The sequence below is a fragment of the Pseudopipra pipra genome, chromosome 10 (assembly GCF_036250125.1).
Source record: "Pseudopipra pipra isolate bDixPip1 chromosome 10, bDixPip1.hap1, whole genome shotgun sequence".
NCBI lineage: Eukaryota > Metazoa > Chordata > Aves > Passeriformes > Pipridae > Pseudopipra > Pseudopipra pipra.
Genome location: NC_087558.1, coordinates 15,825,566 through 15,852,911, shown reverse-complemented (window position 1 = coordinate 15,852,911; position 27,346 = coordinate 15,825,566). Strand labels below are relative to the sequence as shown.

Genomic DNA, 27,346 nt, shown 5'->3' with positions numbered 1-27,346 from the left:
TCAATTTTTAAAAGCAGTCGATATGTTAAAGTAAAAGAAAGTAAAAAATAAAAGCTTCATATGCTCCTCATGTAAATGATATAGGAAACATTTTTTATTCCAGCCTTTGTGTTTATTTTATTAATCTATCACCTATTCCTGCACCATTAACTGTGCTAACAAACTTGTATATCTGTATAATGACTCAAAGGGATCTATGACCACAGTGCCTGAAGCATTCAAGCAGTTAAATACACAGCTGAATTCCCTAGTAAAGACAACATCTCTATCCCAGGAACAAGACATCAGGGAAATACGAAGCAGCTCTGTGAGCAGCACAACTAATGAAGCTTAATTTCCATTTTAACTCTTGGGCTTCATTCTTTCTGTCTCTGATGGACTCTCCACTGCTCCATAATGGTGCACTTACAGTGAAGCTTCTCTCTAAACTAAGCAGCAAGATCACACTGAAGCTGTTCCTTCCCTAGGCCCACCAGTGGAACCTCTCTAAGCCTTACTAAATGCTTATTTCTAACAAATTTGCTGGAAATCAGCCTATGGATGGAAAAGTTATTCCTGAAAGAATTGGTAAGTGCATGCACAGACAAGTCACAGCACAGTTACACAGAACTAGTTTCCTTAGGTAAGCAAGTTCAAAGTTGTTTTGCTGAAACACCACTAAAACTACAGGTGCTCAGAAGTCAAAACAAATATGTTAGGGCCATGCTTATAGGGCTGTGGAAGTACATTTTACCCAAAGTAAGCTCTGAAGCACAAGCACAGTTAAAAGACAAACTGCTTAGTGCCCAGCTGTGAGCCAGTATCTGTGACAATCTAGTCCAGCACATCTCAAAATAGGATGCCCAGAAACAGAACTTTTTAAATTTCATAGCCCCTTCTGAAATGTTATGGCCTAAAATAAAATTAATTTAACATGGTTTTGATAATTTACACATGATTCGGAGTATTTGTGCGGATAGAAAGAGACAAGTATAAGTTTCTTTAACATAACATATCATTTTTAGACATTTTCAGAGAACTACAAAACTTACGTATTTCACAGTTTGCACCGACCCATCCGTGAGGACAGTGGCAGGTGTAGCCACCAGGCTGATCCATGCACGTCCCCCCGTGGTGACAGGGGCTGCTGTCACAGTCGTTTACATCGATCTCACATTCTTCACCTTCAGAGGAGAAAAAACCAACAAAAGCCACAGTTCTGTATGGCTGGTACCTGACACAGCAAGTACATCGTCAGCCATGTAATTTCTCTCTTGCTGCAAAACACCTTACAGTGCAGTAGCATCCTTATTCTCAGAACATCAAAAGTGTTCCAAGAAGGAAGTATCTTCATTCTGTCAGGTGAAAACAAAGTCTGAGGACTAAGGCATTTGACTAACCTCACCCAGACTCTGTATCTCATTTCTCTAAATATATTTGCCGTCCCAAGAAAATATAACAGTTGAACACGTATATTCTGATATGCTACACAATAATACAGATAATCAGTGCCTCTGAGCACTGAGAAACATTGTACAATAGGAAGCTAATTCTTTTCCAAAGAATGCCCTTTAATTAGCACAGATAAAAAGCACAATTTGATCTATAAAAGAGTTATGAATGGGTTTATCTATTACTATCACATTAGATATTACCTTACATGACTGACAGAGTATCAGGTTGTAAATTATTTTAGCAGCAGATATTTGGATTACACCAGTCATGTCAGTCTAAATACAAGGCCAAAGGATTAAATGGGCTTCTTACCAGGACTCTGAAAGTGTAAATTGATTCATAAAAAGCACTTTAGGGCTTTTAGCAATTGCATATTAAGGTAATGGAATAAGTTGTTTCTTGAGCACAAAGTAACTAAGGTCAATTTTAAAATATTTTTCAGTTTCAACAGTGTCCAATTAGTATATTGGCTTACCTGGAAGTCTTCAAAATGATATTTTTAAAATGCAATCTAATGTCAAGTAGTAAGGTCATAAGGCACATTAAATAGCTGTCAGCTTAGTAAAGTCTCTTTAGTAACAGGCTTTATTTGCTACAAAGTTCAAAGCAGCTGTAAGTAATACCAAGAATTTTCCATTCTCACTAGACTGACTACAATTCAGCGAAGTCCAAATTAATGTGTTTCTTGAAGAGACCCAGTCTGACTTGGTATTTGTCTTCTTTTGGACATGGTGAACACTGACAGCCTGATGTTCTGTGTAACGTACAAATCACTTGCCTGCATATCCAGGTGCACAAACACAGGTAGCATTTAGACCTTCGCTGTCACAAGTGCCACCATTCTGACAGTTGATGTTAATACAAGGGTCTTTGTATAATTCACAGTGCCTTCCTGAAAAGGACAAATCAGTAATTGCCATTACCATGACAGCATGAAATCAGTACATGCAATAACTTGATTTCACCTGGATGAATGTGCAGTCTCCAAACCTGTCCTATGTCATAAGACTAAAGCCATGTATATTTTGCTGGCTAAACTTTTTTACACACATGCCTCCTCTTTGCTCTTCCCACACAGAGGCTTTGGGCTAGGAGAGGTAGGGCAATTTCTGCTAAGAACTACTGGCCGTCTATGAAAAACCAATGATATAATAAAGCATAATCTGATCACCTAATTACCTAATATTCTTCAATAAAATGTAAACAATAATTGTCTTGAGTAAGAATTTTATGTAATAAAATTCTGTAATAAAACACACCAGCATTCTGATGCCTCATTAACTTTCGCAGGAAAATGAGGAATATAACTAAGGCAATAAAAAGAAATTAATTTATTCAAATGGATAGTTAAAAGTGCATAATTCAAATGGATAGTTAAAAGTGCATGGCACTTTCTTCATTCTTTCATGCTCAGTGTAGGCTATGTGAATTCAGCAGCTTTGCCTTGCAGAAGACCGTGCAAGCTGGATCTGGTATACAGAACATAAAACTCAGCAGATTCCCACCTGGGGATAGGCAGAGGGACTCTACTGCCACTGCTACATGCATCAATTTCTTGGGATCTACTGTTCAGATAAAACTAGAAAAATCAATACATGAATGATTTAATCTGTGCATAGATGACACTGAAACACATACATGTGAAAAATGAATGATTAGTGAGACTTCATTTATAATGTATCTACTACTGTGAAATTAACTTTTACTTAAAGCATCTGCTTAAATTTATCCATTAATTTAGGTTTTAAGTCTAAATATAACTTCTATTTCCATTCTTTGCTTGGGAATGAATCCAAAGTGACCACAAAGTGACTACTTAGCTAAAATCCTAAGTTATCCCCAGGTTTTCCCATTCTTATACTTCTTAAAAGAATTTCAACAAACTGGAGAGCAGGACTGGGTTTTGAATGCTTCTGTGTGGTAATGCTTAAAAATTACACACACATTTTTCACTTTATAAGGTGATTCATGTTTCTAAATCCTTAATGTCCTGCAAACTGTAAAGATGCACAACCCAAAACCTTCCATGATTCTGTGATTCTATGATGGTCAATAGAAGCATAAACTCATATTGTTTATTTTGTATAAAAACTGCTTTGGCATCAGGAGAATGTTTCTAATAATGAGATAGTGAATGATTATGTTGCTTGTGGAGATTACAGAACCTACAACGATGGAGGGCTAGAAGGGCTAGACAGATACATATGAAAAGTGGATGTGCAGCTGATCCTGTCTTACTCCTTCCCAATCTCTTTCATGAATACCAAAAGTGTTGCACAAGAAGTTTGCAACTTTGAATTTGGAGAGCCTGAGTGAATGACTGAAAGGAATTAAATGAGTTCTCTAGTGTTCAAGATTGCAATTACGTACAGCAATGTGAGCTTATGTGAGTTACATAAATAAAACCATGAAACCAATCACCTCAAGTTAATCGTGAAAATGAAAAACATACATAAAAGCAACTTATTTTAAATATATATATATATACACACACACACACATACTTGCTCACTACAGACCTGCCAAAATAATTTTGTTAACATTTGCAGTGTTATTAGCAAAAAGGCAGAGCAACTCCAGTTGAGCATCCTGCAGCTGCAGGAAGGAGCCAGCAGAGCCAGCAGCCCACAGGTACCTGCTGGCACAAACTTCAGACCTGCATGGCAGCTCTTGTCTACCTGCCAGCCAGGGGGGATGGAGGCAGAAGGGGGCACTGCAGGTGGGGATGTCTGGGTTGGTGCTGCTAAAATGGAGGCCTCTGATGACCCACAGAGTGTCCTGAGCTGGGGACCTCAGCTCTGTTCATCAGTGTCACTGAACACCTGAAGCACTGGAATGACGAAAGCTCAGCAATCAGCAAAAAGTGCTCACAGGAGCAGGCTCCCTGCTCTCATTTAAAGCATAATGTGTTGTGCACGCAGTGATTTCAGCTGCATGGACAGGTTGGATGAGAACAGAAGATGAAGTCATAATATTGTGGTTAAATGCTGTTTAAACTGTCATGAAAAGCTGATGGTCATTTCCTCACTAAGCCTCTAAAATGATGAATTCTGCATCTATTGTCAAAGAGCAGTGCAATCACCAGCATGAAATACATATTTAGCCTCAAGCAGCTGTTAAGTGAGCATTACTTATCCACACAGCTAAGGATGGATATGCTTAATGAGAAAATGCTAGAGCAATGTTCCTTATAGTCATTCTGTGTAAAATATATGTATTTTTTAAATACTAATATCATATAAAATTACATTAAAAATGTTCTCACAGCATGATTCAAAACAGAATACACCAAAAAAGTATCATTTCAGCCCTCCACAGAGGGATGTCACAGACCACTGATATGTGTTAATCTGTTTACAGCTGAAATGTACTGTGAGATGGAAGATTTTGTAGAGCCAAACATATACTCTTCTCATCTATTTTAGAAATTACTTAGGAAATGCCAAAGACCAATTCCATTTGAACATATCTAAGAGTAGCTGCAGTTAACATGGGAAACCAATCACAGACCAACTTCTCTCTCTGGGCTTTACAGTCTTTTAAATGAACAATCAAGACAAAACTTTCATTTCTACTTCTTTGTGCTAATCTATTTTAAATACTAATCTTTTATTATTATTTTGTTTTTAGCTCAGTTAACTGGAGAAAATTAATTAAAAAATAATTTGGAAAGCTCCCCATGTGAAAGCCCCTAAAAATAACTGATGAAAAAGTCTATTTGACAGTTATGTTTTCTTTTAAAAATTCATCACTTTCTAACATATCTTAAAAACAGCAGAAAAAAGCTACACCTATTAATAGCAGAGAGAAGCCATTTGTCCCAGACAAGGACATGCATTCTCACAGACAAGATAAATCTAAACTATTCATTTGAATAAAGACTATGGGATCAGGATCTATACTGTCATTTGTTTCCATTAATTTTACATGAAGGATTTACTTCTGCCCAGTGAAGGATGTCGTATATACCTGTTTGTAACAGAACTTACCATAAAAAAAATACAGAGAACAGTTGAAAAGGCAAGAGGCAAACCCATCCTACCTTCATACTCAGCAAGGCACACGCACTCGTAGTGGTTGGCGAGGTCTCTGCAGGTGGCTCCGTTCTGGCAAGGTGCAGAAAGGCATTCATTATATTCCTCTTCACAGTAAAGGCCATGGTAACCTAAATCCCATGAAGAGGAAATAAAACAAGCCATGAAACACTTCCCAGTAAAAATTTACAATTAGGCGACTACAGACTCCGGGCAGATGCTTGCTAATTTAAATATACTGCACAGACACATACATGTTAAGATGCTGATTTTAAAGGAATCTGCTCCCCGGGCGAAAATTACCAAAAAAACATTGGAAGCATAATGTTCTGAGAGAAATCCCAGCCTCTGTGACAAACCACAGTGAGGCTGCAAGGGTGGAAGCTGGTGGCAGAAGCCAGTAGCAGCAACATGAATACCCGCACTCTGATTGTAAAAAGGAATACAGGAATACTGACATATCAACCAGCTCCCTTGGATCCTTGCATCACAGCCACTTTTCATCAAAGAGGTGACATAATTGTATAACAGTTGTTAGAATGATAATATGTTTTAACTTCAAAGCTGTACAATGTCAAAACACTGTAGAAGCATTAAGGTATTTCCATTTTTACAGAGTTCCCAAGCCACAGGCAGGTATTACAGCCTGATTAGGCAGACACAGAAAGCAGAGGCAGAGAAAAGACACCTGTTAACAGCCACTGAGTCATTTGTATCATGAGGTAAGAAAAAGGAGTTAATCCACTTGAAACAGTATTTTTTTCATTACTTAGTGTGCCATACAATCATCAGTTTCAACAGAAGTTGAAATTACTTTCCAGACATAGTGCATCAGGTCAAAGTAGCATCTACTCATGTTAAGTAACAGCATTAATTAGTGCAGTGTAACAGAGGAAATAAACTAACTGTAATGCTAAAATATGTTTGCCTGATAGTATTTGTTTCTTGGTATTAAATATGAAGAATCATTTTTTTCATTTTGAAGGTCATTTTGAAAACTACTATTTTTGATATCAAGAAGCTTTTTTAATTCTTCTTCCATAGATCCAGGTTTTATTTTTGTAAGGAAAAGTTTCCTCTCTTATTTCTTGTTACTTTTCTTTCTTTCTTTTTTCCTTTTTTTTTTTTTTTTATTTTTTTTTTCTTTCTTCAGGTAAGGGGCTTTCCAATAGCGGAAATAATGTCTAAATTTATAGGCATTTAATAAACTAACAAAAAAACCATCCATTGAAAAGGTGAGGATTGAAACTTTAGCCAATACTGTTGTCCACAGAGTAATGTCAGACACTTTGTATGTGGTGGTTACTGCACACCCTTTTTCCTCTTGGGCTATTATTTTATAATATTTGCCTGATACTGAAAACAATATAGACTGGGAATTTTTTTATTTGTTTTAAATGATGGCTGGCCTCTATCTGTCAGCTTTTCTCAATGTTCTAGAAATTTCATTCTATTAAAGGTCTGTATTACACAATTCCAAAGGTGGTTTCAAATATGGCTTCATATTAAAAGCCGTTTCACGAAGAACAGTCATACAGAGAAGATATGTCATGGTATGTAAACAGTGCATAAGAACACTCTGAGATTCCCCTCAACCTTAATGATCACATAATAATACCAAGAATATGTACTTATAGTCTATGATACAATACTCTGCACTGGAACAGTGCTCATACGCTTTTAAAAAGCTTGATTTGCTCATTACATATAGCTGTAAAAGCAAGAGATGAGTGAACACACAATGAATAAATACACAGAGGGCATGAATAAAGATGCCAGGGAAAAGGCCTAAAATATAAAGTGAGTGTAAGATTCTGCAGTGTGATTTTAGTTCTTCAGATAATCTCTAGTTAGTAGCAAAACTCAGAAATATGAAAGGAGGGAATCTTTCATGAGGAACCAAGGAAAGGGGCAAATTCTCATTTTAGTAAGTGACAATCTATATTTTCTCTCCTGGTCTACATTTTCCCCAAAATTCTCAGAAAATCACAAAAAATAGGACAAATGCCACCTCCAGACAGTACTTGCATTTCCTCTCTCCCTCCCTATTATGGATAATTCAAAACAAAATTTTAGGAAGATACATTAGTACTACTCAAGATTTTATATACAGTATCACCCATTTGATTCTGCATAAAATTGTTCTTTCATACGAAATAGTTAACTGGACTAGTAGCTTATTAAGAAACATTTCAGAACCACTTTTTCCAAAGCTGTTAGCCAGGCAATACAGAATTAATTATGCTAAACATTATGGGCTTTCTTACTGGCCTACGATGAAGTTTATCTAGCTCATGGTTCTATGAAATATCCTTATGTGGTAAGATCTGTAGTCAACATACAAACCACCAAAATCAGCAAACTTAAAAGAAAAACAGATGGGAATTCCCAGTGTTCAACACCAACGTAATTCGACATTTTCAGAAAAAACGTTTTCCACTTCTCACCTTTCAAAGGGAACGAAGGGAATTTGTGACTGAATACTTGCCTGGTTTCCAAAATCAATACGAATTATGGTATCACCTCCTCAGGCTGCAGGCAGCCCACGCTGCCAGACACTGCACACAGCGAGGGAAAGATGTTTTCTCTCTCCACGAGAGGGCAGGTCTCGCCCACACACCATTTCACCCTCATCGTCCTCACCCTGGGGCCAGCAGCTTCCTTCTGCTGGAACTGCTGTGATGGAGAAAGTTCTGCTGTGGGACCAGGCACCCGAGGGAGAGGCTTGTTTCTCCTCATGGAGCTAAGAGGCACCATATCACTCTTAATAGCATTTCTCGTTGTATTACTGCTTTTAAATTATACTGATATATAAATCATGTAGTATACTGAATTCAGATATATATCTTCAAAAAGACTACATAAAAAATTTCTTTTCTTCAAAGAATTTAGATTGAAACAGGGGAATTTTTCTTAAATAACTTCAGAATAAAGAATTCCAGTGGAGTTGCTTCCTTTCTTTCTAAAAACATTACAATTCTGCTGCTTTTATATTCACAGCCAATGCCAAACACAGTTCTTCTGTGGTGTGTAACATTTCTGTGGACATATTCAGAAAGAAAGAAACAATTCCTACATTAACAACACTTCTCCAGCTACTGTGTCCTGAACTGGGAAAAAAAATATGTTAGGCAATGCAGCTTCAAAAAGGGCAACTTCTTTTTTCCAGGTCACTTGAAACTGGAAAAGCCTTCAATAACATCCTCTTCACGAACTCAAGCAGAACTCAAAAATGAAGGTCCCACTCTGATTTGCTCTCTTCAGAGGCTGGGGGATGGACAGGGAACCTAGAAAAAAACCTAAAATAAAGATGTCCCTACGTTACCTCTTTTCCCTCTGTGTGACGGTCCCTCTGCTACTGGTCTTTACAAAGGCAGAAACAGATCTGTTGCCATCCTCCTCTTGATTCCCAAGTTCTTCTTCCTCTTTCTTAAGCAACAGGGAGGCTGCCTTGAAGAGGCTGGGTTATTTTCCTGATGCTGTCTGGCATGGCCTTCAGAGCCCTACATGCTGAACTGCACTGTCTTTGCACATGGTTGTTAAAAACTGCAGGAGAAAATGGGAAAGGAGGCATGCAATCTGTGTCATGCAGGATGATGAGGAGAAGCCATGGGCTTTGTCAAAAGCTTTGAGAGCAGTTGACAGCAAAAGATACAGCAGAGGAACCTCTTGAGAATATCTGCACTTCCAGGTTAAAAAAAGAGACGCTTACTCTGCTTTTATAAATCAATAAAGAACAAAGCTGAAAGCCTTTGAGCCTTTTTAGACACTACCTCCTCAACAGTGATTCCCACACCTAACACTTCACCAAATCAAGGAAGCAGAACATAAAATCCCATCTTTATGGGAAGGCCTAATGGGGTACAATGTGAGAGAGTTCTATTTTGCAGGGAACAGCATCAGTCCACATATATGGCTGTTCACTAACAGAGGGTTATATAGTCAAGAAGCATGCTGTATAGTCAAGAGATAAATGTGTTCAGTGTAAGTTTGAGCTTATGTAACAATTAAATAAGAGAAAGAGAGAAGACTGCTCCAGATGGTAGGAAGGTAGGAAGGCATGCTCACCAGCCATGGCCAGATTGCATGGAAGGTTGTCTTAATGTAGAAGTGGAAAAAAGATGAGGAAACAGAAGCAATAAAGGGCTCAGTTGGGAAGACAGTCAGGAACTGGAATTAACCTAAAGTCACTTCTGCTGGAGCTTGCATACCCTGCCCCAGTTCCAAAATGTGGGAAGGGAAAAGATAGAGAAAAAAAAATTGCTACTGCTGCAGACAAATGTTGCACTGGCCTCTGCAAAGGCACTAAGACAAACCAATGCTCCCAGAACCACCTATTAAGTTGCATGAGCAGAAAATCAAGGGAAACATACTCTATGGTACTACTTCTGAAGTTGCCATCATTCTTCACACCTTGTAGAATTTTTTCTGGAACTCCTCTTTTCTGTTCTATATATGTCAGTATATATATACATATATATATAAAGTAGAGGGCAGGTATTTAATGTCTGTACCTGTGCTTTGCAGTATCAAAATATATACCCCTATGTCTTTAAGAAACCCAAATGCAAAACTTTGCTCCAATATTGTTATGCAACTTCTAGATAGATTTCTCCACCTTGGACCAGTCAAAGTTAAAAATATTATATTAAATATTTGCATTTTAAATTTACCACAGCAGCTGTATTAAATTATTTGAATATAAAGAATTAAAAGGTTTAAGATAAAAGGTTTAAGAGGGGAGGAAACTGCTTTGAGATCCAGGGACTAAATAAATGTTCTACGAACAGATACAATGGGGTCTCACTGGTCTCACAAAACTGGTACTAGATGAGAAATCCAACTAATGAGGACAAGAATTTTTATCCAAATTAGTTCTTTAACATGAGGTAAGCATGAAAACACATGACACAAACTATGAATCTAATGTCCAAACACTGAGTATTTTTTTGTCAAGGGTCAGATGATGAATATTTATAACTGGGGTGTGGAAGCATATAATTGAAGATTTAAAGGTAAGGTTTCATGTGCAATTGAAAAATCATACACACAACACAAAGTAGATATAGTTGAATAGGCTTGGGAATTCCACAGAGTCCCTCAGCAGACATTTGAAGAAATAGTATGTTCAACTTTGAAATAACTTACACTTCTTTCTCCCATTCAGGAAATAGGGACATTAAAAAGTACTAGATTGCTCTCCAAGTTAAGTTATACAAATTAACTGTCCTGTACAAGCTATTAGATGATGGAGATTATTTATAATGATGCCCTCAATGAAAGCCAACACACAAAAAATAATTAGTAGTAAATTCTTGATTGTGTATGTTCTGCAAATTGTGCAACTATGCAAATAAACCTACTATCATTTATCATTCTTCAGATCTGTACCCTGGCCCAAAAAACATGGAAACCAAACTGCCTACCAAGCAAGGAGACTTGCAAAGACCTTGAGGTAATTGGAACTGTTTAAAAGTCCTCTCTTGTTTAATTTTTGAGGCAGAAGTAATACAGATGAAAATCCAACTGACACTGTGCCTGCTAGTAGAAACAGTGCACAAAGGAAGGATTGCATTCAGGTCACACACATAAGCAAAACTTTGCAGCACTTTGCTTCTCTAACAGGAAATTACATCCTCTGTAAAATACCTAAAAAAAAAAAAAAAAAAAAACAAAGGGAAAAAGAAAGAAAAAGAACACGACACCCTAGAGCTGAACACAAAAATATAAGTGGTAGGTTCTAAAGTTTTTAGAGCCATAGGTTTCAGATGTACCAGATAACCAACATAGAAGAGAGTTCTAAAAATGTCAGTTAATAAACTCTTATTTTATATATATATATATATATATATATATATATATATATATATATATATATATATATATATATATAAAAATAATGTATAGGAATTAAGGGACATGTCTGAAACACTCCTGTTCAAAGAAGCCAGTGGTCTAGGAGCTGGCACACCAATGCTGAGAGCCTGCAAGCTTTTCTGGTTCTGCCTCATGGTCAGGAGGCAGAGACCATTTCTTTCCTGCTGATGTGTGGCAATATTTTTATTATTAACCCTTGATAATGCTATTAAACTGCACACAAATTTAATTCATCTGCTTTACAAGTAATGTGACAGAAACTGTCAAAGTCTCTTCAGGCAAAATTGTAGATAGAATCCAGCTTCTTAATATAGCAGAGACTTAACTCATCCACTCTAGTGAACTGTTTTGCAATAGAGATACCAAAAATGTGGTAGGCCATGATCTGTAGTCATTATTTTAAGGGGTTTTTTTTTTTTAGTAATTGCAGCCTAGGAATCCTCAAATTTAATTGCTCTTATCTGCCTTACACACAATAATTACGCAAACTACCAGGAAAGTGTGACTCCTAAATGATGATCTACACAGAACAGACTCCCAATTATCTACTATCCCTTTAACTCATGGGGAAAATCCCTGAAGATAATTGGTTCAAATTCTACTGCTATGACTTAAAAAAAGTCTGTAACAGTATGTTCATAACAATGAAAAGGCATAAAAGAAGGAAACAAATGATCCTGTGCATTCCTATCTTGCTACCACTTACGTGCAGTTTTTTAATGATCTTCTGAAATAAGATACCCAATTTTTTAAACTGATAGATTAATGACAAGCTCACATAATTTGGTCTTTAGGTTTCCACCTCTGCATGAAGCAAGTGATGCTAGTTTTGAAAGTGAAGTTTACAGCAGTCTATAAAATGTTTGGAAAAGAAGAAATCTTTTTTTTAGACTTCAAAGATGGAGCAACACAAAAGAGTTCAACTAAATAAGAGCTGAATGCAACCTCTACAGCTTCTCATCTGGCTAACTTTTAAATGCACAAATATTATTTAAATAAGTTCCCATAACATGGGAGGTCTAGGACTATTTCTAAGTCCTGAGACACACAGAATTAATTTGAACAAACCTAACCATCAACTTCTAATCAGGTTTAGGTGAAAAAGTTAAGAAAAAAAGTTTTTATTTGTCCAAGAATATTTAATTAGCTTTTCATTGTTTGAACCACAAGCAAAGAATGTGCTAAATAACATTAAAGCTTCCCAGGTTTACTTAGAAAGAGAAATGTCTAGTTTTTCCTACCATGGATGACTGGGGAAGGGGCATTTGTGCTGGACAGCTCCCAGTGCTACAGAAATTGGCTCCCTTTTGAGGACATTTAAAAGAAAATTTTTTTTTTTTACACTATTTCAGAAATTCAGGTTTCTGTTTACTTATCTTCCCATCACTTATACAGGTAGAGCATCTCTTCCTGTGTTTTGATTTTTTGCAATTTAAAGCATTTGAATCCTGACAATTCTTTTCAGAACTTCCTAGACCATACACAGAACCAGGAATCTTAAAAATGTTCATCATCAGTCTGGTTTTTACAGATCAAGATATATTGATACATTTTGATCACTTTCCTTGTTGTTCAGCATTAGGCAGCTTCTCAACTCGTTTGTTTTTCCACCATCTGTTGGGATGTTTCTTGGCCACACCCCAATGGCTTGTAACATTCCATAGCTAGAAAACAGCAGTTTTCTGTTATGAATCCAAACAAGTTAACAAAATACTCACCAGCCAAACAAGGAATAGACTGATGCTACCAAATAACTCTCACAGTCCTACCTGCTGAGCACTTTTTTCCTGTATTTCTGGATTTTTTTTTTCCTAACTTCAAGGTTTTTTCCCTGTTCATTCCTTATGCTGTTTAGTCCTTCAGGGGGGCTGATTGAGGAGAAGAATATCCAAAATGAAGGAGTAAATATTAAACTATTAAATACTCATTCCTAAAAAGGAATGTAGGAAAAGGGCACTTGGCAATTTCAAATACCTTCAATCAAAATGATACTTTGTCAGACATGGAACCAGCTATATGGTATGAATTCCAGTTTATACTTTCGATAAGACAGGATATGCTGGCTCTATTTAAATATGATTAGGCTTATTGCCCTTCATCTCAATACCTTGTCCTTTTCTCTAAGGATTCCTGTATTATGCAAACAAACAGCGAAGGAATTAAACATTTAAAAAAGGAAGACTGAATATTTGTAATGAAAGATTTATCATCTTCGGTTTGCAAAATGCATAAAACAAACCACGTGTTAGGAAATACACTTATGCACTACATATGCCATTCTTCTTTTGAGATGGAAACTGCCCACACCATTCACAGAAATATTTGAGTTGAAAACATTTGAGGTCACTTAAACATCTGGAACTATCTTGCCACAAAAATCTACCTACTCTCTGGTTTCTGAAAAGTTGCAAGCATGCAAGCAGAAGAATTGAGGATGTTTCCTGAAAATAAATACTGTTCATAAAATAGAGACTGCTTTTTATCTTGTTGATGTTGTGGTTAAATACATTAATATCTTTCAATGATTAAAGCTTTTACATGAGATTCCTATAATCTTGTATGTATAAATTCACAAGTGCTGTCAACAAATTAATTATAAGATAACACTACTGTGGTATGGTCTGCATTTCACTTTCATATTTTTCTCCTTTATAACGTATGTAATTTCACTATAAATCTGTCAAATCCAACTACAAATTTCCACTAGCTTCCTCTCAGTTGTGAGTACCTCCAAAAAAACTTTTGATGGCTCCTTGAATGGCTCTTAACAGAAGTTAAATTCTGACACCTTCTAAAAATGCTGCATTAGTAGATTTCATTATAAAATCCCCATATTCACAAATATACACAAATATGAGATTGGCAGGATACCTGCACATCCTGTAACTGAGAAGGCAGAGATGGAGAATTGTGACTGGTTTCCCACATGACATGGAACAGAAGCACAGAAGGTATTTCTCTGAAAGGAACTTTGCAGAACAACGTGTGTGTCACAGTGTTATGTATATATAGATCTACTAACTATCCAGTATCACTCCTTTGTTAATCACTTGTACACTGAAAATTTGTTTTCCCCTTAATTTCTTCAGTTTTCAAGTGTATAGCTTTATAGGAACAGCCTTAAAGAAATATGCCAAAATTATTCAAATTATAACAAAGATTATTGGGTTTCACTCTGCAAGTCCTTAAGCGGAGGTGGACGTGTAGCACAGGATATCATTATTTCTAACTGCTACTTCAGCTATTAAATATCCTTTCTAAAATGTATAAAGGAGCTATGGGAACCCTAATACTCTGTTACATTGGCACAGTGAATTAAAAAAACTCTAGAGCTGTGCAAAATGATCCCCAGACACCATTCACTGCCAAGCTGGGTTGTCAAACAACTCCCAGCTGAGCCACCTTGCTGTACCCACCTCAGCAGCACCACTGGAACTTCTGAAGAGATACAATTTATGGAAATATGGATGGCAAGACTAAACCCTTCGGAGTAACCAATTTTTTTCCTTCTCTACCTTTGTTCAGCCACCTTGTTTTTTTCTACTCCTTCCCCGATGATTAGTGTCATATTTTCTATTCTCTGCACCAGATTTCGTAATTCCAGTGGCACAGATACCTCACCTTAAAAAGACTTATCCTGCAGACCGGTTTTGTAATACAGCTGTAGTGATTACCCAAGCCATATGGATCTCAGTGGGTATTTTCAGTGCTCACTCTGCAATTTTTGATTTTCCAAATGGAATGTGTAATGTGTAGATTCCTATCATTACTCTAAACAGATAAAACATCTGCTCAATGTGTTTTATAGACTGAAAAAGAAAAAAAAAAGTAAATAATTTAAAACTATATATGGAAACCACATATAAAAACAGTGGAAGGTTTACAAAGTGTGTAACTGCTTGTACAAACCAGGGTTACAGAGGCATCTGTAGCTGGTTCCAACACTGCGACAAATGCCATGTGCACATGGATTCAGGGCACAGAAGTCAATTAGCTGAGCACATGTAGGTCCTGTAAAGCCAGGACTACAACTGCAGGAGAAGGCAAGTCTGTCTGCATAACAGGTCCCATTGTTCTGGCAGGGAGATGACGCACAAGGGTCTATTTTGTCTTCACAAGAGGTTCCTAAAAACCCTAAAAGAGATAAATGGTTTTGATGAGTAAGCATTTTGGTATGCATACAATTTTAATAACTAAAGCATGTTAGAAGTAAGCCACTGATATATCTATATTCCTTTTCTTAAATTCTGTGAAAATTATGAAAATTAAGAAAACACAGACTTCCTGGATAATAAACTCTAATTTTGTCCACTAAAGATGCTTCAGGTAAAATCATACTATGATATGTTTAAGGCAATGAATTGCAAAAATATTTGCTGAAACTGATAGTGCTTATCTGCCTTCTGAGTGGACCTGACTGGAAAAGCAGAAGAGATTTTCTAAAGATCAGGAGCTGACTAGCCTGGAGAAGAAAGAAAAGCCAAAACTGACCTTTTTTCATATCTCTTAACATATATATTAATTATAGCAACCTCTTAAACAGAACGTGGGTTTACTTAAGCATCAATAATTTAAATGACTTTTATAAGAACAATCTTGTCATTAGCAGGAGACACAATAATTTATTGAAGAAACACCAGACAAAAAACAGACATAAGGAAAAAGATATTCTTGCATGGGAGGTTTTTTAAAATCAGATGTAGGGAAGAACGAATTGCAGTACATTAACTACAGTTTGTGTCTATACACACACACACATCATATATGTAGTAACACAATGCATGGTTATTGCACCCAAAAGCCAGTCAGAATAGCACCTTTCCAAATAAAAATCAAACTGTCCTTTCCATTCAGTTCTAATTTTTTTTTGCTGAGTAGTTGGTCCATTTGTACAGACCCATCATTTTTCAGGCTTACAGTTCCCTGGATTATCTTACACTCTAGAACAGCTATTAACCTTACATTGGAATATTAAACAAAGGGGAGTAACCCACACAGAGCATACTACAGGGATCTACTCACACAATTAACGAGACTTAGATTATTGTAACTAAGAAAATATGGGAAGGCCACAACTCCTGTGTGAGTTCCAGACAAAACTAGGATGTTCTTGGCCACTGTTGGCAGCAGGATTTTAGGGGCATCTTCAAATATTAGCTCTTGGACAAGTGACTTAAAAGGTCATGTTTCCCTCATATGTCCATAAGTCTCACATCAGAGCTATGAAATGAAAAACATGGAAAAAGTAATCTAATTAACAAAAACAAACAAAACAACAACAACAACAACAAAAAAACAGGAAATTAAAAAAAAAGAAAGGAAGAAAGAAAAGAAACAACATACAGATTGAAATTTAACAGTTTAGTCATACATAACTCAGCAACAGATCAGGAAAGAAAAGCAAGTCTGGCAGGGCACAGGCAAAGAACAGGCAAGGCAAGACCCTTCTGCCCTCTCCAGGCAGGATTGTGCTATCCCATGGCTCTAATTGCTTCATGGGCTTTGTGAGGACCACCTGCTCACCAGTGCTGAACAGACAGAGCTTAAAAACAAATACTGGGAAAAAATCCCCAGATACTGGAATCCTGTCTCAGAGGTCCCTCCCGTCAATAATAACTAAGCATCAGAAACTGCGGAGAACAGAAACACTGAGATCAAGGATCTAATTCCAGGATCTAATTTGTTTCACTGACAAATTAAAAAAAAAAAAAAAAAAAAAAAAGCCTGTTATCATAAAATCTTGGTCAGATTCAGAAGAACCTGCAAGAGCTTTTAAGTATTACCAAGAGGAGGTCAGCCAATGAGTCCAGTGAAATCTCTATATTAACTCTGAAACCAGATTGAAAAGGATCAAGGAGATCTGAGGTCACCCAAAGACATTAATGCTGCTTCACTACAACCTTTGCAGTAATCTTCCCCACAAAGAGGAGCTTACTGGCAGATGGCTAATGTTTCAAGTGACAAAGCACTTCAAGAACATATGCAGGTTTAAAATACACCAAAACATGTTGCCCTTGTGCTATCTTTGACTGCACTGTGAAATGTGTTTAGTTGATTCTGGAAGTTTAAATCTTTAGTATGAGTTAAATATCTGAAAATGCTCAAAGCAGCAAATCTGGAAATTATTATTTTGGCATTTCCAAATGTACATTTAAATCCATACCAGTACAACTGTTGAAAATAAATAATGCAAGGAATAACTTTAAAAATAAAATTCAGAGGTGTATTGATTGAAAACAGAATCAAATAGTGGAGGAAAAAAAATCGGTATTGTTTACCTGCAGATAATTATCCCCTGAACTGCTCTTCAACCCAACCCAATGCACCTAGGTCATTGCTGGTGTAACAGGGACATGACTGAAATGCAATCACTACTGGTAATTTGAGAGATCTGAATACAAAATATAAAAGGAATCATGCAGAAGGTAAAGCGGAAAGGCAATACTGGAAAATACTTATAATTCTAAAAACCAGAATACAATGTTGGTGCTTACATGGGTCAGGCCATTGGGCTCGTTGTCAAGAAGAATAACAGTATTGAGTCAGGTGATATGCTTTATAAATTGCAACAGACCTCTAGGGCAGTGATTGAAAGCAGATCAGAAAATGTTTTCAGAGACAGAAAAGCTCCCCATAAAAGCCAGATTTCTCATCATGGTGGGATTTTAATTACTTTGCTATTGAAAGCAAAAGAGCCATGTGCAAGTCAAGGAAGTTAAGCATTTTCTGAAGACACTGTAGACCTGTCTTTTATACAGATTGCAGAAAAACTAACTTGTATGAATGTTGTGTTACACCCAATTCTGAGTGTTAGAAAAACGTGAAAAATTAAGTCCATGAATTGCCAGCACTTGGGATTACAAAGCCTTTAACTGTGAAGTACAGGGATAAGGAGTAAAAGAAATACAAGCAATTTATTTTCCCTATAGAAATTTGTCTTGTGAGGAAATAGAAATTGATGATATTTCACCAGAATTCTGTAAAGACAAAAAAGATACTGATCAGATGGATCACGAAGTCATTAAAATGTAGCTGTAAGATTTTGATTGAAAATCACCCTTGCTAAGTCTTTATGGATGAAGATGAATAGAGGCTAAATCCATTCAAGCACTAACTAGAAGTCTATTTAGAATAAGAGCAATTTGGGAAGGTGCCAGGTAAAAACATTAGATTAGCAGAGAGTACCAGAAACTAAACAGCCATAAAAAATTTTAATTAACAACAAACTGTTCTTCAGGTAAATTAAACTCTCTTGTGGTAATATGAAGAATTCGGCATTCTAATCACCAATAACCTTGGGAAATCTTCCATATGCATCAGCTGTGTGACCCACTTTCCCAGAATACAAATAGTAAATAGGTTTATTCTATGTAAACCTAAAGAAGTTGGAATCACATCTGCAAGATGTACTAGAGGAAAAGGTTTTTACATGAACAATGAAGGACAGAAAAAAGTGAAGACCTTGCAATTTAAAACTATTCTAAATATAGGCAAATAACTTCTGTTCTCTCAGTCAGTTACAATCCATGGTGACAATGTGCATTTTCTAGATGCTATTGCAAATCAACACGTATGAATCACAACTTAGCATCTTCTAGCACTGTCAAACACTTTTTTTTAAACCACAGAATCTGTAATAAGAGCATTCATAAATTTGTTGCTTTCCAGTATTTTCAGATATAGCTGCAGATATTTCAGGACACTTTTGCTCAGTGTGTTGCCAGCAGTAGTTACCTGCAGCTAGTCAAATCAAACTGTCAACAGTAAAATAAAATCAATCCTGAAATGTGAATTTCAAGTAATCTGTATGTTAAACTCTTAATCTCAAGCATTGTTTTCTCTCTGTCTTCTTCTAGAGGATGTCTCTGAAATCAATTATTGCTGAGGATCATTTTTCAAAAATATATTACCCTGAATGAAAATATTTCTGCCCCTTCTGTCAGAGCAGGTGACCTCCACATACAGCAAGTAGCAACAGCCTAAGAAGCCAAGCTCGTTTTCTGTGGCTGGCCAGCTGAATTCATGCCACTTTAAACAAAGATTAATATCTTCCTATAACACTGGATGCAGTTCATCTTTACTCATTATCAGGACATTAAACTTGCATGGAAGAGAAACAAAAGTTTATTTTTTTAATATAACTGATCTGCACTTTGCTCATCATTCTCTGGTTTTGTTCAAAACCATAGTCCACGACCAATTTATTTTAGTATTATCTTATGAGTAAAATTGACAGAAGCTCTCCGAACGTTTAAGAAACATAAAACAAATATATACACAACTACCAAGTCTTTTATTCCATCTAATTTTACAAAATTTGTATGTGGAAGTAACACATTTCCCCCACACAAAATGAAGCAATTTCCATATAGGTTTTTTTTTTCATTTGTAACAAAGATTTCCATGAATTTGGTAACTACATAAGCAAGGATAACTAGTTTCTACACTGTTGAAACATGTTTATCAATTTAATAACATTTGGCTATTCATTTAATGTAATGACATTTGCCTATTCCAAGCAGGGGTTTTTTTACGTTTCCAATATTTTTTTTTAAATATTTAATTCCACTTCAGGGTACTTTGGAAATACACATAACTTCTCAGTGACATAAAGACAATGGAGCAACCAAACTTATAAATTGATAATCAGTACACCAATCAACTCAAAATTTATTAATGCAGCTGTCAATACAGTAGTATGTTATATATTACAAGAAGGGGAAGAAAATCAGGGGATTTATGGAATTATTCTGAACACAAATTTCAAATATTCATATTCAGGTTGACATGTTTACTATGTGTAGGATTTTAGAATATCTAGAAATTCCTTTGCATGATCATTTGAATGTAATATTTGCTAAATGTATGTTTATTAACATGAAACTTTTGAGAAGACAATCAAAGATCCCCACCCCATTGTAAGCACAAGATCCCAAATATACTTTTCAAGTTAGTGTCAAAATTTTAAACAAATTCTTTGGTCCTTAGTATTCCTTAAGATACTTCTCTATAAATTTGAGTGTAAAATCCAATTTGCTCTTTAGTACAGGTGACTCAACAACTTCAGGTAACAGTTTATTTTCTGACATATTCTGAACATAAAACCTACAATGCATCCCACAGAAAACGAAATCTGCAAGCATAATGAGATTTTCTTTACTAAAGGACTCTTAAGGCAGCAAAATTTTCTAAAGAATAATCACGAATTGTTCACATCTGAGATAAGCTGCTTTTTCAGTACCTCAGATCTCACCTTCTGTCGGTTATCACATCCTTCTTTCATGAACCACAGATCTCATTTGTAAAAGAAATGCACAATCTCGAGATCATTCCTCATTGTTTCCATCTCATTCCTTTATCTGCCATCTTCTTCTTTTCCCTTTGTGATACTTTCCATATTTTCTTATCCTTTTCTGCCTAACCACATTATATCTCCAGTCTGTAGTTCTTACACATACATAAGCTCCTCAGTCACCTTTCTGCAGAGTGCTGAATTAGCACTACATAAAGAAAAGCCTTTTCTCAACAAGCAATTACTATTAAGCACAGCAGGAGAATAGCATCAGGGCAAGAGACCTTCAATTAGAAAACTAGGGTGTTGGTAGGGGGGTTTTAATGGAAAATTTGAAGACATGCTAAAAATAGCAAAGGTACAAGTTACTGCTTCTGCAATTTTCAATTAACTATCCTTTGTTGTATTTACAAAAATTACCAATTTTCTTCAAAACCCAAACAAAAGCTCTCAAAATATGCCTCTGTGAGAGGATAACACCTGAAAAGAAGCAAGAAGGATCAAGGGACAGTCAGTAGTAAATGTAGGTAATATATTTTGCTACATCAACTCTGTCCTTGCACAAAATATCTGAATTCTTGAGCTCATTGGCATTAGCAGACCTCCCAGAACAAAATGGAAAAGCAACACCTTTTTACTTAATATGCCCAGTAGGCCGCTCCAGAGCAATAGCCCAGGCCCTGCAGACAGGCTGTGTCTGCACCAACACTTCCCTCTTCGTGGTGACGACATGGGTAGGAAGCACAGCTGTGTGACTTCATGGGAAGCATTCACTCTTGGAACCAACTGCAATTATTAGGGAGAATCCTTGGGATTGCTGTTGAGTTATCGCAGGCTGACACAAGAAGAGCACCATGCAAACAAGGTGCCATTTGTTCCCACAAACCTAAGAATGATTTTTTCATGTCCAAGGAACTAAGAATCAGACACTGAGCACATAAAACTATTCTTCCCAAGGGAAATAATCCTGGAGAGTCCAGAAAGTGATTCCTGAAAGGCTTTCTCTACATTGGTAAATAAAGCACATCAATGCACAAAACCTGATTTCAACAGGAGTTATAAGTGTATTTCGGTAAAAGTTTTGGAAATTATACTGGGAGACTAGAACTGGTAACTCTACACAGGAAGTTTCAGGAGGATGGCTGAAAAAACATTTGCCTATCAACAAAGCCTAGGAGCAGAGAGGTACTTTTTGAAGTTGTTAAGGAATTGTTTCAGCTCTTTCTTTCCTCTGGAAGGGTCAAAAATCACACTGTGTCTTTAAGGAAAGTCCAGAAACCATTGAAAACATCGAGGTTCCTGGCAGAACAGGGGCACAGGCTTGTAACACATAATAAGAACAGAAGTACCAACAAACAAAAAGACCAGACTACTGAAAAAATGATACCACTGTGCCCCGAAGGAAAAAGAGCAAAGCATGCAGCCTGAACATTGAGATAGTACAATAATTGCCAAAATAAGCCTACTTAAAGCAGAGCACTCAAGAGAAACAATAGGAAACTCATCAATCACAAATATGGATCAGTGGAAAAGAAAGGAGCAGAAGATAAATATTCAAGGAGCAAAGCAGGTGACGAGGTTGAGGAATCAAATAGCTTAACACAGAGAGAGCCAAACACGAGCAAACAGAGAAAAGGAACGCAAGTGACTTGGTTCTTCTGCAGCAAAAAAGCTGCTACCAGTGGGAATGCTGCACATCAAGCACTGGCACATCAAGTAACCTCTCCATCAGTGTCCTGGGGGCGGGAGGTTTTCCTCCCCTGTGCTCCAGGTCTCCCCCACAGCACAGAGGCCCAGCACGGGGCCCTTGGCACAGCCAGCAGGTGCATTTACAGGAGCAGCATTGCCACCAGCAGTGCCAGGGCCGGCGGGCCAAGCGGAGCTGGCAGCCTCCCCACTCCCCTGACAGACTAATTGCCCCTGGCACGAGCTCCCTGAGCCGGAGAGCAGCCACAGCCCCCCACAGTGACTGAGGCACAAATGCCATTTAGCAGGTGCTGGGAGCAGGGCAGCGCATCCCAGCCACAGCCCCACAGCACACCCACGGCACAGGATGGGGAACGCGGCCATCCAGGGGTCTCAACCCCCCAGTAACCCCAACCCGTGGCCAGCGTTACAAATGGTGATAGAAGTCAAGACATGGTCAGCACATTCACTCATAGCTCAGCAGCAGCAAGCAACTGAAGTATGCCACACACAGAAACAAATAGGGCTGATTTAAAGCAACCAAAAATCCCAATAGCTTTTCTTCCTGACATTTATCATTGGAAAGATCATTTCCTGCCCAGCATCCTTAAAGGTTCTTGAACAGATCTCCTATGGAAAATGCAAGCAAATTATTCACCAAGCCTAACACCTAATATTTTTCTTGCTGAATTCTGCTACTAGTTATAACAGAAACAATTTTTGAAATTCTACCAAATATAAGATCTGCACTGCTGTCAAGATGTCAGTGTGTTTCAACACAGCTGTTAAGTGCTAAAGCATGACACTTGAGAAAAACAAGGAATCAGTCCAAAGAAATCACAAATAATCTTCATTATTAAGCAAGCAGATGTTACTGGAGAAGTTATCAAAGACTTGCACCCCTAGAGCAAGCATAAGGTGCTAGCAGAACAAAAACAACATCCACAGATCAAGTAAGGACAGAAATATAATTAATTCAAAGCTCTAATCTTAATTATAAATAACTAATAGAAGGCTTCATAATTGAAAGCTTCCACTCATGATAATTTTTTAATACGCAGTTTAGACATCTGTCATTGCAGTCAGGTCAGGTTACAAAAGCACACACTGGCATTGGAGTGTCCTCATTTCACACAGTTATATTTACAGAGTTTACCAGTGACACTCAATGAAAGGAATATGTCCAAACTGGAAGGAGAAGGAATTAAAATATTGGGGGATTGAAATAATTCCTTTAGTTTTGAGTTATTACTTTTACACACATTTTAGCCAACTGGCCCATATGCAGAAATATGCAAATGCTACAAGGGAGGTATCTTTTTCTCACACATTTAGTGCGCAATATAAAAATAAGATCACATTCTAAGTCTCAAATTCACCTTTCTCACAGTGCTGGAGCCTGATTTCTATTGTAGAATGAAAGAACATTTCTGCACCACATATACGCTGAAACACTCAGCCCCTGCCACACTTCCTATCCTATTGCTGACTGTACAATCATTTCTCATCTGGATATTTTTTTTCTGCTTACAATTATGGGCTAAGGTACAATTTAAAAACTATTTTAATACATGTATCAATATAACTGAAAATTTAGACTGAGCACACACCACAAAACACCAGTTTGTATGAGGTACTAAACAGGTGCTTGCTGTTTACCTTCTGGGCATTGACAAGTGAATCCATGGATGTTGGATGAGCAGGTACCTCCATTTTGGCATGGCTGCTGGATGCAGTGATCAATCTCTGACTGGCACAGCTCTCCAGTGTAACCTACAAAACACACAATATTCAGAAAATAGAGCAAAAGTGAGGGTTTACCATGAAATGTATTACTAGTCATCCAACAAGTAACAATACTTTTCTTGACTAAAATTAGCCAAATAAGCAATAGAATACAGGACAGTCTTCTAATTCTTTATAAAAATGAGATTTCTAATTAAAATGTATTCTTCACTGGAGAAACACAAATAAGTAGCACAAATCTGGGGGTTATATCAACTGTATTTTAATTACAGCAATATTCTGACAGCACTAATACAATGGAGGTAGGTGCTCAATCCTCATCAGCACCCACATAACCAAAAAAATAAGTAATTTTGGAAAGATTTTCAAATGCATCTTGAATCTCAAGTCAATAATCTTTATCAAGACTTTAAACAGAACTTGACACTATGAATTATTTGTGCATATGCTGAATGACTGTCATTTGCTCCTGCTTCTGGGCTTCAAAAAGAGTGTTTATTTTAAGTGGGAGCTGTGAAGAGTTGCTCAGCACAGTTGCAGACTCCTCCAAATAAGCTCCTATAAGTTCACAAGCTACAGATTGTGTGTACTGTACTATTTGACCATAAGTCTGCTTTGTTCCATATGTCTGATGTCTGTAACACACCCCCAGCAAATGAACAAACTTAAAAATACAGTCTAAATTATTATACACTCCAAGCTTTAATTCCTTAACAAATACCACACATTCCCCTTTTCTAATTTTTATTTACCTCCAAGAAACTCTCTTGAATGCATGACCGAAGAAGAAACTAAATGCTACACACAGACATTATTTTTTTTAAAGGAATCCTACATAAAATTGTAAATATCTTCCATAACAAGCACGTTTAACTCAAGATCTGGTGTTAAAGACTAGTAAGCTATGACCAGGTGACACTGTCAGTACACTGCTAGAAACAGGTGTAGAAGACAAAGACCCCAAGGTGAGAAAGAGGACATGCCTGGACTAGGATTTTGCTGATGCAGGGGGAAAAAGGAAAAAGAAGGGAAACCAAACCAAACAATGGGGGGGAAATATTTTTTTTTAATAATTATTTTTAATACAATCAAAATTTAAATTTATGTGTCTTTTGGGCAGGTTAATACCCATACCTGTTCAAACCTATTGGTATCACCACAAAATAGCTGTCAACACAGACTGTTATATTTGGAGTTGCTAGAGCATTACTACAGAAATCTTCCAGTTTTATATGCTATAGAAAGCTGAACTATAAACCTATCCTCTGCAATGCAAAACCTGAAGAAAGAAGCTCCGTTGTGTGTTGTCATATGATTCTATGAAATCACCTAAACTGGAGAAAAATAATGAGGTTGAAAGCCAGAAATCTGGTCTCACAAGGCAGGTCCTCTGGACCAGGTTGTGGCATTTGGAGGGCACTTTCCAGCCTCACTCTGGAAAACTAGTGATTTTCTGCAATTTCAGTTGGTCTCCAACAATGAAGTATTACAGAAGACTACATCCACGGATTTCTTTCATTTCTAGGCTTCATAGTTGTCCAAGTTCTCACATTCAGGTAATTATTTTTGTCAATCATAACACAGTATTGAATATGCTTAACTCATTTAAATTTTTTTCCATCTTTGAATGTTACCAAGCTTGTGAAGGTTAAAAATTACCCTGGAATACAGGTATCCAAAAGAACATGGCACAGAAAGGCAGCACAGACTGCGCTGCTCTGAAGCTTCCTACAAGAATCCGACTTCCTGTGATTGCCATTACAGCTGGCAGGAAAACTCATCAGAGATAATATTTTATAACAGATTTGCAAAAATAAAGATGTCCTATCTTATCATTATCTATCGGGCATGTTTTGTCCATCTGAAAGACAATATGATTCAGGAATATCATAGCAAATATGTCACAAGGGCTAGAAATGCAGAGGTGCTGAGCAATCACCAGGGGGGGACAGGGGGGAAGACAGTTTTCTAGTGAGATACACATAAGGAATCCTTACACCTCTGATTTTCTGCTGATATTTAACTTCATAACATCTCCTTCCATTAGAATTTGGGAAACAATCATATTCACATACAAATGTTTCTGAAACTTGCATATGCAGATATATATGATCATTAAACACTTATCTACCATTTTCTTTAATATTTTTCTGTATGAAATGATTTTTGTTTAGAAATTCCATGTTAAATGAAAACAGTTAGTTTTCCTGACTATTTTTTGATGTGTGGATGCAAAGTTTGGTGGAAAAAATAATTATGCATAGAAACACAAACCACTGACGTCAATAGTGATTGAGCCATCTGAATAACATTAGACACTTGCTATTAAAAAAATAGGAAGATTTATTTTACAAAACTTAAAATATAAACATAATCATAATGTGTGAAGGTCACAGAACACTGAGATCATCAATTCCAACCTTCAACAACACACACTAAACCACACCATGAAGTATATTTATGTTACTCTGCAAAACTTAATAGTACAACCTGAAAATATGAAGATATCCAAGTGGAAACACCTTAGGCTTTAGAATTAAAACATCAGAATTATCATAAATATTCCACTTTTTTTTCTTAAACACCTACAACCAATAATTTTGAAGTATTTGAAAAATATTTTATATTAAAATTATATTCCAGTAAAAATTTTGTCTTCATGGAATTCAGGCAGGGTTTTTTAGAATCACTATTGCATGTCTTCTGAGGTAGGGAATTTGAAAATAGATATTTAACCTAACAGTACTTGATGTAAAACAATTTCCAGGGCAATTATTTCAATAAAAGCAAACAAATGGCTTTGAAATATAAAGTTCAGATAGAAGACTTTCCTATAACAGCCATTTAGAAAGGTTTTTTTCCAATAACATGTATCTTTAATTTACCCTCCAGCATATGACCATCACTTTTAGTTTAATTTTAATTTCAGTGACGATGTCAATAATAATTTGATCCAATTTTTAAAGTAAACTCTTAAAATAACTTCAGATAAATCAGACACTTGTTCATTAAGCAAACCCACGAACTACTCAGTTTATTTTATGAATTTTTTTAAAGCTTTCAAAATCTAAGTTAATTCTGAGGAATGGTCCAAGAACTGCATCACATAGAGAGAATTTTCTCCCATTTGATTGGTGCAACATACAGAAAGAGTTTACTGGTTACAGTGAAAGCATGTTTATTCAACAGCTAGTTTTAACATATACTTAAAATCTGAAAACTGAAAAAAATCTGATTAGGAAAAAGTTGATGTAAACAAAATTTTGCTTATGTTTTC

General features: G+C 36.6%; 1 protein-coding gene across 1 annotated transcript in view; it reads right to left on the bottom strand.

Moving 5' to 3' along the window:
- The window catches only part of DNER (delta/notch like EGF repeat containing), a 119,298-nt gene that overhangs the window by 11,222 nt on the left and 80,730 nt on the right, over positions 1-27,346 (bottom strand). The window contains exons 7-11 of the mRNA XM_064666448.1: positions 23,983-24,096; positions 15,255-15,479; positions 5,477-5,599; positions 2,213-2,326; positions 1,032-1,163 (exon numbers count right to left, since the gene is read on the bottom strand). Coding sequence (XP_064522518.1) covers positions 1,032-1,163; positions 2,213-2,326; positions 5,477-5,599; positions 15,255-15,479; positions 23,983-24,096 — 708 coding nt within the window. The remainder of the gene's footprint in view (positions 1-1,031; positions 1,164-2,212; positions 2,327-5,476; positions 5,600-15,254; positions 15,480-23,982; positions 24,097-27,346) is intronic.